The 14,196-nt window shown below is 45.1% G+C and overlaps 1 protein-coding gene across 1 annotated transcript in view; it reads right to left on the reverse strand.

Annotated features, from left to right (window-relative positions):
- Window positions 1-843: 843 nt before the first annotated feature.
- LOC147104328 (coiled-coil domain-containing protein 63-like) overlaps window positions 844-14,196 on the reverse strand; it is a 116,462-nt gene continuing 103,109 nt past the window's right edge. The window contains exons 10-11 of the mRNA XM_085961571.1: window positions 1,138-1,368; window positions 844-1,043 (exon numbers count right to left, since the gene is read on the reverse strand). Coding sequence (XP_085817697.1) covers window positions 967-1,043; window positions 1,138-1,368 — 308 coding nt within the window. The 3' untranslated portion in view covers window positions 844-966. The remainder of the gene's footprint in view (window positions 1,044-1,137; window positions 1,369-14,196) is intronic.

Consider the following 14,196-nt stretch of genomic DNA (forward strand, 5'->3'; position numbering starts at 1 on the left):
GAGGAAAGGGTCGCTCAGGACAGGAGGGTCTGGGTGCAGAAGTGGGAGTAAAAGAAAGTGACCGCTGTAAATCTTCATTAATTCCCCAGCCGCCCTGAGAATGCTTAAAATGAAAAGAAAGGGCTTCCCCAGCTCTGAGCTGTTTGCAATTTAAACAACGGAGGCTTCCACAGCTCCGTCACGGAGAAGCCCCTTCGAGCATCTCACTCCAGCACTTCAAAAGTGTATCCCCTGCCACAACCTGGAACTGGCACAGGAAGTGCTTCAACAACTTAACGCCAGTTCCTGGTCATGGAAGGTGCGTGGCTTTTGGCCTGTGGGGTGCGGGAAGCAAAAGGGGTCTGGAGGACCAGAGGAAGGGACTTTAAAAAAAATTTGTTTATGGGATGTGGGCGTCGCTGGCAAGGTCAGCATTTATTGCCCATCCCTAATTGCCCCTGAGAAGGTGGTGATGAGCCGCTAGCCGGATTCGTTGGGTTAAGTTTGATTTGAGAGAGTGGGGACTGGCAATATGGGGCTTGGGGGGGAGGGGGAAAGGACCATGCCATGAAACAGGGGAGGTGGGGGGGGGGTGTTTGGGGAAATGGGAAAGGCCACAGCCATTTAAATGTCTTAATCTAAATGTACACTCTCGGGAGCCACAAGCCTACATTTCGTTGTACTGCACTTGTGCACTAACAATGACAATAAAGTTGATTATGATTATTATTATAACTGACAGGTGACACCTGTCATGAAGGTGGATCTGGAAGGACATATTGGAAAGTGAGTTGGAAAGTTTGGAAGAATAACAAAGGCGTGGCAGAATAACAATGAAAAACACTTGTATAAATAACTGACTAGTTTCATTAACTTGGAAAACGTTTATTTATGGGGTTTTTTGGTCATTGATTTTCAGAGAGGATGAGACATGATATCCCTGTTGAATTTTCTGGGAAGGTTTTGTGCATTCTACGCCATTGCTACTTACTTTGTCCCTTCCAATTCATGCAAAACCAGTTGACGCAATTGATAATAATTCATGGGAAATAAAAGTTCAGCATCTGTGCGGGGGGGGAAAGATGAACCAGATTTTAGTACACGGCACTAAATCACAACAAATAGAACCTCTGATACTGTTAACTAGTCCGTACTTACCAGATTCTTTCACCATCTCAGCTTCAGTCTCATCGTCTATTATTGGTAGAACGATTCTTATGGGTTTCATGAACCTGATCAGTTCTGTACCAGCTAACAGAATATTCACTGTTGGAATACTTGATGCACTACTTGCAGGACTTAGTGGAGGAGTTTCCTTTTGCAATTCTGCTATTTGGAGCATCAGCATGTGGATCTGTACCAGGTCAATTGTTTTTCTTTCTATTATGCCTGTAAAATAACCAAAGTGTGAGTTTCAATGGATAACCAGCATTACAGCACCAATGTGTACACTGATAATTCATTTAAGATTATTTTATACTTGTCATATATGTGGAACCTGAAATTGGAATGATTTCACTTAACTCCATGGTAGCACTCCAGGATTTGACGTTTCACTGTAGAACTGTGTTGCATTGTTGGAGGTGCCGACCATCTGTTCAGCTGTTCCTGCCTCCCCCCACCATTTACTTTGCCCAACAAGCCTACCCATGCCCCTCCCCAGCTCTAAACCTTCGTCTTTCTCTCGTTCCCCTCCTATCCCCTCTCCAAGCTCACCTTGTCCATGAGACCGACCTCCTGCTCCCTTGACGCAATCCCACTAAACTGCTGACCACTCAGCTTCCCTTCCTAGCCCCCATGCTAGCTAATATTTATAAATGATTCCCTCCTCAGGTACTGTCCCCTTTCCTTTCAAAAGTGCCATCATTGCCACAGTCCTCAAAAATACCACCGTGGACCCCTCTGTTCTTGCAAACTTCAACCTCCCTTAGCTCTCAAGAGGCCTTGAACATGTTATCACCTCTCAAATCGTGCCCATCCTTCCTGCTTAAATCTTTTCAACCAAGATTTGGACCCTGTCACAGAACTGAAACGGCTCCAATGAAAGTCATGAATGACATCCTGTCCACCACTCTCTCAGCCCCTCCCACTGCCTCTGTGCTGTCAAACTGATTGTCTGACAATTTCCTCCAATTAAACATTGGGAAGACCAAAGCCATCATCTTCAGCCCTGCCACAAACTCTGTACCCTTAGCACTGATTTCATCTCATAGAAACATAGAAGATAGGAGTAGGCCATTCGGCCCCTCGAGCCTGCTCCGCCATTCAATGAGATCATGGCTGATCATCCAAATTCAGTACCCTGTCCCTGCCTTCTCCCCATATCCCTTGATCCCTTTAGCCTTAAGAAATATATCCAACTCCTTCGAATATATTTAATGAACTGGCCTCCACCGCCCTCTGTGGCAGAGAATTCCACAGGTTCACCACTCTCTGGGTGAAGAAATTCCTCCTCATCTCAGTCCTAAATGGCTTACGCCTTATCCTTAGATTATGACCCCTAGTTCTGGACTCCCCGGCCATCGGGAACATCCTTCCTGCATCTAGTCTTTCCAGGCCTGACAGAATTTTATAGGTTTCGATGAGATCCCCTCTCAATCTTCTAAACTCCAGTGAGTATAAGCCCAACCGACACAATCTCTCCTCATACGTCATTCCTGCCATCCCAGGTATCAGCCTGGTGAATCTTTGCTGCACTCCTTCCATGGCAAAAACATCCTTCCTCAGATAAGGCGACCAAAACTGCACACAATACTCAAGGTGCGGTCTCACCAAGGCCCTGTACAACTGCAGCAAGACATCCTTGTTCCTGTACTCGAATCCTCTCGCTACGAAGGCCAACATACCATTTGCCTTCTTAACCGCCTGCTGCACCTGCATGCTTACCTTCAGCGACTGGTGCACAAGAACACCCAGGTCTCTTTGCACTTCCCCTTCTCCCAATCTATTGCCATTCAAATAATAATCTGCCTTCCTGTTTTTGCCACCAAAGTGGATAACCTCACATTTATCCACATTATAGTGCATTTGCCATGTTTCTGCCCAATCACCCAACCTGTCCAAATCGTACTGGAGTTTCATGACATCCTCCTCACAGCACACCCTCCCACCCAGCTTTGTGTCGTCTGCAAATTTGGAGATATTACATCCAATTCCCTCGTCCAGATCATTAATATATATTGTGAACAGCTGGGGTCCTAGGACCGATCCCTGTGGTACCCCACTAGTCACTGCCTGCCTCTCGGAAAATGACCCATTTATTCCAACTCTTTGCTTTCTATCTGCCAACCAGTTCTCTATCCAAGTCAATACCTTGCCCCCAATCCCATGTGCCTTAATTTTGCACGCTAATCTCTTATGCGGGACCTTATCGAAAGCCTTTTGAAAGTCCAAATACACCACATCCACTGGTTCTCCCTTATCTATTTTACCAGTTACATCCTCAAAAAATTCCAGTAGATTAGTCAAGCACGACTTACCTTTTGTAAATCCATGTTGACTTTGTCCGATCCTGTCACTGCTTTCCAGGTGCTCTGCTATTACATCTTTTATAATGGACTCTAGCATTTTCCCCACCACCGATGTCAGGCTTACCGGTCTATAATTCCCTGCTTCTTCTCTACCACCTTTTTTGAATAGTGGGGTAACATTAGCTACCCTCCAATCCATGGGTACTGTTCCAGAGTCTATGGAGTTCTGGGAGATGACCAGCAATGCATCTACTATCTCCAGGGCCACTTCCTTAAGTACCCTAGGATGTAGATTATCAGGCCCTGGGGGTTTATCGGCCTTCAATCCAGTCAACTTCCCCAACACCATTTCCTTACAAATACTGATTTCTTTCAGTTCCTCCCTCTCATTAGTCCCTATGTTCCCCGACATCTCTGGGAGCTTATTTGTGTCCTCCTTTGTGAAGACAGAACCAAAATATGTATTTAATTGGTCTGCCATTTCTTTGTTCCCCATTATAAATTCCCCTGATTCTGACTGTAAGGAACCTACGCTTGACTTCACCAATCTTTTTCTCTTCACATATCTATAAAAGCTTTTACAGTCAGTTTTTATGTTCCCTGCCAGCTTACTTTCATAATCTATTTTCCCCCTCTTAATTAATCCCTTGGTCCTCCTTTGCTGAATCCTAAACTGCTCCCAATCCTCAGGTTTACTGCTTTTTTTGGCCAATTTATATGTCCTCTCTTTGGATCTTGTGTTATCCCTAATTTCCCTTGTTAGCCACGGTTGAGTCACCTTTTTGATTTATTTTTATGCCAGACTGGGATAAACAAATTCTATAGTTCACCCATGCGATCTTTGAATGTTTGCCATTGCCCATCCACCGTCAACCCTTTGAGTGACATTACCCAATCAATCCTACCCAACTCGCGTCTCATACCATCATAGTTCCCTTTATTTAAATTCAGGACCTTAGTCTCTGAGTCAACTACTTCACTCTCTATCTTAATGAAGAATTTTATCATATTATGATCGCTCTGACCCAAGGGGCCTCACACAACAAGATTGCTAATTAATCCTTTCTCATTGCATAATACCCAGTCTAAGATGGCCTGATCCCTAGTTGGTTCCTCGACATATTGGTCCAGAAAACCATCCCGTATACACTCCAGGAATTCCTCCTCCACAGTATTGTTACTAATTTGGTTAGCCCAATCTATATGTAGATTAAAGTCACCCATGATGACTGCTGTGCCCTTATTGCACGCTTCTCTAATTTCCCTTTTAATGCCACCCCCAACCTCTGCATTACTGTTTGGGGGTCTATACACCACTCCCACTAACGTTTTCTGCCCCTTGGTATTTCTCAGTTCTACCCATACAGATTCCACATCATCAGAGCCAGTATCTTTCCTTACAATTGTGTTAATCCCTTTTTTAACCAGCAATGCTACCCCACCTCCTTTTCCTTTTTGCCTATCTTTCCTGAATATTGAATACCCCTGTATGTTGAGTTCCCAGCCTTGGTCACCCTGGAGCCATGTTTCCATAATTCCAATCATATCATATTCATTTACCTCTATTTGCGCTGCTAATTCGTCCACCTTATTACGAATGCTCCTCGCGTTAAGACACAAAGCCTTCAGGCTTGTTTTTTTAATGCTCTTAGACCTTTTAGAATTATTTACTGTGGCCATATTTGATTTAAACCCTTGATTTCTCTGACTGCCACCTTTGTTTTTCTCCTTCCTGTCTTTTGCTTCTATCCCTGTTTCCCTTTCCTCTGTCTCCCTGCTCAGGTTCCCAACCCCCTGCCATTTTAGTTTAAACTCTCCCCCAGAGCTCTAGCAAACACTCCCCCAAGGACATCGGTCCCGGTCCTGCCCAGGTGCAGACCGTCCCGTTTGTACTGGTCCCACCTCCCCCAGAACCAGTTCCAATGTCCCAGGAATTTGAATCCCTCCCCCTTGCACCATTCATCTAGCCACGTATTCATATGAAATATCCTTCTATTTCTACTCTGACTAGCACGTGGCACTGGTAGCAATCCTGAGATTACTACGTTTGAGGTCCTATTTTTAAATTTACCTCCTACCTCCCTATATTCAGCTTTTAGGACCTCATCCCATTTCGTACCTATATCGTTGGTACCTATATACACCATGACACCTGGCTGTTCCCCCGTCGGCCACTGTCTCAGGTTGAACCAGACTATTCACAACCTCATCGTTCTATTCATCCCTGAGCTGACCTTCCAATCCGATGTCCTCTCCATCACAAAACCGCCTACTTCCATCTCCATAATATTGCCCACCTCTGCCCATCTGTTGCTGAGACCCACATCCCTACCTTTGTCATCTCCAGACTTAACTATTTTAATGCGCTCTTGGCTGGCCAACTATCTCCATGCTCTGTAAACTTCAGTTCACCCAAAACTCTGCTGTTCGTATCCTATCCCACACCAAATCCTGCTCGCTCATCGGTCCAGTCCTTGCTGATCTACATTGGCTTCCAGTCCCTCAACACCTGACATTTAAAAGTCTCAATCTCGTGTTTAAATCCCTTCATGGCCTTGCCCTATCTGTGTAACCTCCTCCAACCCTACAATGTCCGTCCTCCCTTTTCCAACCATTGGCTCCCTTCTGACACCATTGGTGGCTGTGCTTTTAGTCATCTAGGCCTCATACTCTGGAATTGCCTCCCTAAACCTCTCAACTCCCTATCCTTCTTAAAATCCACATCTTTGACCAAGCTTTTGGTCACCCTTCCTAATATCTCCTTTGGCTAAGCACCCATTTTTGCACGATGATTACACATCTGTGAAATGCTGTGGGACATTTTTCTATGTTAAAGGTGCTATATAACTGCAAGTTGCTGTTACTGTTTTTCGGCTGAGATGTTAAAATGAGGTCCTTTTTCCTTGTTCAGGTGAATATAAAAGATCCAATGGCACGTTTCTGAAGAAGACCAGGGAATTCATCTGATGTCATGGCCAATATTTATTCCTCAACCAACACCTCCAGAACAGATTAACTGGTCACTCATCTCATTGCTATTTAAGTGACCCTGCTGTGTGCAAATTGGCTGCTGCGTTTGCATGCTAAACAGCGACTACACTTCAAAAGTAATCCATTGGTTGGAGACACTTTCGGATGTCCTATGAAGATTGCTAGTTCAATGCAGCTCTTTCTTTCTTTTCTGACTGATTGGCCCAGAAATTCAGGTCTCCCCGGGTGAGTACGCACGGGGTACTCACGCGTGGGCCCGATGGAAGTGCCGGTTTCCTGCATGCACGGGAAACCGGCACTTCCATTCCTCTGAACGAAGGGGTTCAGAGGTCGAACGCGTGCACAGAAGGCCTGCTTTTTACAAGGTAAGTGGTGAATTAATTAAAATTAAAAGATTTTTCCACAGGTTTATTATTTTTAAATACTTTAAAGCAAGGTAAGTTTATTTTTAGCCCCGTTAGAAAATAAAATTATTTTTTTCAAAAATTTATATTGTTTAAAATTGTTATTTCATGTAATTTATAGTTTATTTAAAAAATGTGATTTTTAAAAATTTATTTGAAGATTTAGTGCTATTTTGGGCCGTAGTATTTCTAAGTCTTGGCAGCACTTCCTGTCAGACTTATGAATGGAGCATTCCCTGCTCCGATTGGCTCCCCATAGCCCATGTGATCCCAGGGGATGCTTCGAACTAACTGCGCCCCTGGGATAGGCAAGCACTGTGCGCCGGCAGCTGGACCAGGCCCCGGATCGGAATTCCACGCGGGCCCACAGCACAACGGCCGGCGCGCTAGGTAAGTGCAGATCGGGGGCTTACACCCGCGGGAAGCCTCCGACCCGAATTTCTGGGCCATTATTTTGAATATGATTTAAGACTGTAATCGTAATTTCTAATTCAATTGCTTGTGTATTTTCTGTCTAACTTTTGGTTTCCAAAGTAAGAGAGAGCTTGTTTGTTTCATTCTTAGCAACATCAATAATTATAAAAACAATTTAATTTTGAAAAGCAACAAGAGAAAGACAAAGCATTTTACAAGAACAACGTAAAAAAAAAGTTGTAAATCCTGTAACATTTTTACGTGCTTATAGTTTTCATTATTGTGCCATTTACAGAGTTATTATCCAGATATTATAGAGCTAATTTCCCAACTTGGCACTCCCAGCAGGGTAGAGGTACGTCAGGAGTGCCAGTAATGACTTTCCTGTCATGTGCCTGATTTTCTGAAGAGTGCTCCTGGTGTGTGATGCTCCCTGCTGGGAGGGGAAAAAATTGCAAAATTAACTCCTCAGCATGGATAAAATATGCTTCTAGGCTTGCAGTGAAGCTCAGTTTTTCCTGGCACAACTGCGGAGAAGAGAGATTTGCAATAGCTAAGTAGCACCACCCCCAGGATTTCAGTGGTATCGTAGGTCGTGGATAAATGCTCATTTCTGGGGTCAATTCCCTGATGTTTTGTGTTCGGGGAGTGGCCCCTCGCACCCAGCAGGCAAGCGGTGCAGAATTGGGCAGACACACCTGAGCACAGGCGACACTACATTACCGATTCCATGGCAGAAAATGTTTGACAATTTTTTTCAGGCCAAACTGCAAGAGTATGCAAGACTTGTTATAGCCCGAAAAGTATTTAAATTAATGCTAATAAGTCCCATGAGACATTCCCCACTGTTTCTTGCTGGTCCACTCTTTGTGCCCTACTCACCTATTTCAAACATGTGCTTCTGGGTTTCCCTGATGTTTACTACAGCACATCATTTCTTAAAGTGGGGACTGACTTTTTTTGAGACTTCAGATTTTGCTTTCCCCCCCCCGCCGCCTTCTGCTGCTGACCTTTTGCAACACAGTACCCCTTTTGCACAGACCTCCAGCATTACTGCTGCCCCCAGCCCCAACTGCACTGCTCAGCATAGGCATTCCTGTGGACCTGCCAGCGAGTGTATTGGGTTTAGGAGAGGAACAGCAGTCCAAGCAGAAGGAAGAATGGCAGGTGTGCTTGCACCTCAATAGTCTGGCACCCAATTAGTCAACACCTTCACCGAAGCATACGAGAGCATAGGCCTTACACTAAACATCCGTAAGACAAAGGTCCTCTACCAACCTGCCCCCTCCACACAGTACTGCCCACTGATTATCAAAATCCACGAAAAGGCCTTGGACAACCTCGACCACTTTCCATACCTCGGGAGCCTATTGTCAACAAGGGCAGATGTCGATGACGAAGTCCAACACCGCCTTCAGTGTGCCAGTGCAGCCTTCGGTCGCCTGAGGAAGAGAGTGTTTGAAGACCAGGACCTCAAACCCGGCACTAAGCTCGTGGTCTACAGAGCAGCTGTGATACCCGCCCTGCTGTATGCCTCAGGGACATGGACCATGTACAGCAGGCACCTCAAAGCACTAGAGAGGTACCACCAACGCTGCCTCCGCAAGATCCTGCAAATCCATTGGCACCAACGTCAATGTTCTCGCTCAGGCCAACATCCCCAGCATCGAAGCTTTGAGCACGCTTGATCAGCTCCGATGGATGGGTCACATTGTCCGCATGCCCGATACGAGACTCCCAAAACAAGCGCTCTACTCGGAGCTCCGGCACAGCAAGAGAGCCCCAGGTGGGCAGAGGAAACGCTTCAAGGACACCCTCAAAGCCTCCTTGAAAAAGTGTAACATCCCCACTGACACCTGGGAATCCCTGGCCCAAGACCGCACAAAGTGGAGGAGAAGCATCCGGGAAGGCACCAAACACCTCAAGTCTCTTCGCCGGGAGCAAGCAGAAGCCAAGCGCAGGCAACGCAAGGAGCGCACGTCAACCCAAGCACCCCACCCACCCGCCCCTTCAACCACCGTCTGCCCCACCTGTGACAGAGACTGTAGGTTCCGCATTGGACTCATCAGTCACCTGCAAACTCATTTTTAATGTGGAAGCAAGTCATCCTCGGTTCCGAGGGACTGCCTAAGAGAGAGAGTCTGGCACCCACTTAGGCACAGGAACTATATTCTCCAACCCAGGCTGAACTACCTACCCATGTTTGAAGAGACCCACCTTTGCTGTCTCTGCTTCACCAGGGCAGCTGTGACTAAGTTATGCCATCGACTGGAGCCTGATGTGGAAACAAAATCTAGCACAGAGACATGTTGCCTGTTGTGATGAAAGTTACCACAACATTTATGCCACCAAACTTTTCAAGTCGCCACTAGTGACATTCGTCACATTCGTCAGACTGCAGTCCACCAATGCCTCGTTTGTCGGAGGAATACTTTTGACACAAGAGGGAAAAGCACTTTTACCAGGTAGCAGGCTTCCCCAAAGTGTAGGGCCTCACTGATGGCACACATGTTCCCATCGAGGCCACAAACCATTAACCTTGTGGCAGAAATGAATCGGTAGGGCCTTCATTCCATCAACATACAAGTGATGTCCGGTGAATGCGTGATACCCTAACCATGATGTCTTCATCTCGTACATGGTGTCAGCATTATGAGCAGGCAAACAGGACAGGTGGTGAAGTAAGATATTAAAATTGGGCATAACAGGGCAGGACAACCAGGATTCAATTGCAACACCAATGTACAAGGTGGAGGTAATGGGTTAATTCATACTCTGAGTTAAACGATATAGTGGTCATATATTGCATTTGCCCAGCTAAGTTTTAAAAACATGATTAGGTGACTTCAACTGCTGAGAGATTAAGCTGCAGAGCAACTCGTGGAAAGATTAGAGAGGATGTCTGGTCAGCCAGGCGAGGCGGCACATATACAAGATAACACAGGAAGAAGTCGTTTGTTATAAATTACAACAGGGTTGCATTCCTCAAAGTATGGTGGGACTAATTAGGATGTGTTTGCTTTGCAGGAGTAACCCGAGACGAGGCCAAAGTCTGTGCTTTGCACGCCTTAATGAGGACTGTTATCTTAAGGAAACATGTAACAAGCAACACCACCTGGCTACGGGCAATTAAAATGAGGCCCATAGTCACAGGACGTGATGGGACCAATTGATAACTGGAATGTGGGATTTGAGGGCGGCAGGAAGAAGAAATGTCACGGTTTTATAATTGCAATTTAGCTATAACTCTGTATATGCTGATAAGCTTACCTCTGCCCCTAGGGCAGGGCCTTAATTTTTGTATAACTGTGGACGTTGCCAGGATATCGGTGGAGTTGGATTCAGACAGCGATCTGAAAGGTTCTCCCCAGGCCTGAATAAACCATTTTGACTTCAATTATTGGGTCTGTCTTTCTTTCAACAAGCCGGTGACATCGACCTTGTATATCACTTGGTCCGCACTTTGGGGGCTTACATCAATTGGCGACGAGGATGGGATACGCGATCTGAACAAGACTCTCGGACAACGATAACCTAAGACGGGTGAGTATGTTTTAATTACCACCTGTAAAATTAGAGGTTAATCGCTGGCGAGATGTCAAGTAAGAATCGACGTACAAAAGAACTATAAAAGGAAAGACACCTTTAATTGAAGGCGGTTAAAAAGTAAACTGACAGGGGCGGAAAGTCCCCTAACCCGGGAGGCGGGAAATCCTTTTAGCCAAAAGTGGGCAAAACCGACAGGGGCGGAAAGTCCCCTAACCCGGGAGGCGGGAAATCCTTTTAGCCGAGAGTGGGCAAAACCGACAGGGGCGGAAAGTCCCCTAACCCGGGAGGCGGGAAATCCTTTTAGCCGAGAGGCAGCAAAACCGACAGGGGCGGAAAGTCCCCTAACCCGGGAGGCGGGAAATCCTTTTAGTCAAGAGTGGGCAAAACCGACGGGCGGAAAGTCCCCTAACCCGGGAGGCGGGAAATCCTTTTAGCCGAGAGGCGGCAAAACCGACAGGGGTGGGAAGTCCCCTAACCCGGGAAGCGGGAAATCCTTTTAGCCGAGAGGCGGCGAAACCTCAGCAAATGAATGAATGGGTACACCATAGCGAGTGAATGAAATAAAACCCTACAGTCACAAAGAGGTTAAAACTCAAAACCTCGGGACTAAAGGGTTGGTGTGTGTGTGGAACGAAACAGAGTGATTGACAGGAAGCAAAGAAGGAAATCTGAGAAGAGATATATAAAGTGAGACAAGTGAATTTAGAATCATGAAAAAAAGGAGATGGAAAGGAGGATTCCCCATTGTGGGGGGACCTGGATTCTATAACCCGATTCCTGGTAGATAAAAGATAAAAAAGACTGTGCAGAGAGCCAAAAGGCTTAGTGGGGGAGGGAGAAACCAAAGATAAAGAGGGAATGGTAATCTGAGCTTGGTACCAGAAACAATGTAAGGAATCGAAACAGAAGGGAGAGATAAAGAAGGAAAAAGATCTAATTTGCAGGCAAACCAATTTGAAAACCCAGCAAAGGAAAAAAAGAAACAAACAGGCATTTGGAAAGTTAGGGAAAGCTGCTGAGTCCGATTTAAAAAGGAAGAAAAAGATAAACTTAAAGCTTTACCAACATGGAAGTTATTAGCATCTGTACCGAGACAAGTAAAACACAAGATTTGCTGAGTGAAAGGAACCTTAAAAGTATGCTGGAATTTCAGGCTGTATAAACTTGTGTGTTAAAGTGTGAATGTTTTCCTGACTAGGAATGTTTAAGAGGTTACAATATTCCTTTGTCTGAAAATCTGTCCTTTAAAAAAAAAAGAAATGTCTGCTGTGTGTGTGTTTTAGCTCCACCCACTTCTCTGTGTTAAGAAAAAGCATTTAACCCTTTTGTCTTGTCTTGGATTTTGGAAGTTTTAAGAATGTGCGAATAAGATTGTGCCCTCAGAATGGAAAAAAACCTATTACAATCTAAGTTAAGCTGGAGTGTAAAAACTGAGAAGAGTAACAAAAAGTTTGTTTAACAAATGATTAAGCTTCAGTCTAAGATTTAATCATGGAGTTATGAGGTAAATTAACTTGTTAAAACCAGACTTTCATTGTGGCCACAGTGAAATTCTGGTTGGTGTAAATTGGTGTAGTCCGAATTGAAGTAATCTACCTAGGATACATAGTAACACAAGGGGAGAGACAAATGCCCGAAGACAGAAAGGTGGGTTAATAAAGAACAGTACCTTGAGAGCCAGGTGATAAGTAATCAGAATCAGTGTGACGTGTGGCCATTGAAGGAAGCAGATCAGAGACTTAGGGCTGCTCGATCGGGAGTTTGTGATTCTGTAATACGGAGGATTTAAGGAAATTGTCCAGTAATATGAATAAGTTGGGGCTAGGAGGGGATCCTTTTAAAAGCTATAGCAGACATAGAGCAGGGTGCATATGAGACTCCGGCAGCATATGCCAACAGACTGTGGCCCACATGGGAGGGGCACTAGGACCAAGAGGACAGCTAGCGGAGCTGCATGCAATCACTGGCTGCGTGCTTTGATTTATCAGTCCTGTACTTACAAGCAGCTATGGTCAGATTTTGATCCAGAAGATGAGGTAAATACAAAGGCTAAAGTTGTGAGGAAAATGACCCTGCGCTTTGAGGTGCACCATACAGATAAAAGGAATATCGGGGTAATTAATAAGCCAAAGGGCATGGTTTGTGAAATGAAAAGGGGAAGCCCTCAGAGATGGCAGCAGGAAGAGACCGCGCCAGAGAGGGGAGGGGGTCAGGCAGGTACTAGGGCTATTTAATTATTGCCGGAACTTTATCCCAGAATATGCAGAAATGGCCCAGCCTATACAGGATTTGATCAAAGGAGGAAACCATCCTAGGAGCTGGTGGACCATGAAACAGCTTTTGTAAAGTGAAACAAGCCCTGAGGTTAGCCAAAGGAAAAAGTGTAAACATATACAGATAGTCGGTATGCCTTTGGGGTGGTGTCTGATTACATGGTAGCCTGGAGTAGGCGAGGATATATGACACCAGGAGGAGGACCCATAAGACACGAGAATATAATCAAGGAATTAGTAGGAACCTCTCTCCTACCTGAAGAGTGCGCAATAATAAATTAAAGCACACAAGAGGATTACTGACCAACACCACCAGGACAATGCATGGGCAGACGAGGCAGCTAAGCGAGCAGCTGAGAAAGGGAATCTGACCAATGAAGCCCAAGTGTTCATGTTTAGTTAAAGTGTGAAACCACAACTCAGGAATGTTTTTTTTAGGTTACGTGAAGTGACGCAATAATGTTTTGCTCCACCTTCAAAAGCCTGCAAAGGAGTTAACCCTTTCCACTGACAGCTGTTTAAGTTCACCAAGCAACAACTTCAGTATTACTGAAAAGAATTTAAAGATATTGGACATTATTAAATTTAAGTTTCTTAATGTTAAGTTAATATTTCCCCACAGTGATAGAAGGAAAATTATGATTTGATAAATGGAAGTTATCTTATAAACTAATTGCAGCACTGTCTCAAATGGCTGGAAGACTGCTTGGGAGGCTGTCCTGTTACCCAAAGATAAATCTAGACAGATAGTTAGAGACATGAGACCAAAGACCAACAGATTATATAGGATCTAGAACAGGATACACAGGACGACCAGAAGGAGGTCCCAGCAATAGGTAGCAAGGTGATGGCAGAAATAATACCAGCCAAACCAGGGCTAGCACCCAGATGGTCAGGACGTTATGAAGTATTAATGAACAGTGACACATGCGCTTGTATAGATGGGTCCCGAACGGGTAAAGGAAGGTGGAAGCACTGGACTCAGTTAAAAATATATAACAAAGACAACGAGGAAGCCAGAGATGGTGCCTTTTCGAGCAGAGTGAGGAGTATACCAGAAGATATAAAGAATGGGAAGGGGAGTTACTACATATATCAGTGATAGGGCTGTGTATG

Source organism: Somniosus microcephalus, chromosome 19 (genome assembly GCF_052327205.1).
Source record: "Somniosus microcephalus isolate GS21.2 chromosome 19, FLI_Smic_1.0, whole genome shotgun sequence".
Classification (NCBI taxonomy): Eukaryota; Metazoa; Chordata; class Chondrichthyes; order Squaliformes; family Somniosidae; genus Somniosus; species Somniosus microcephalus.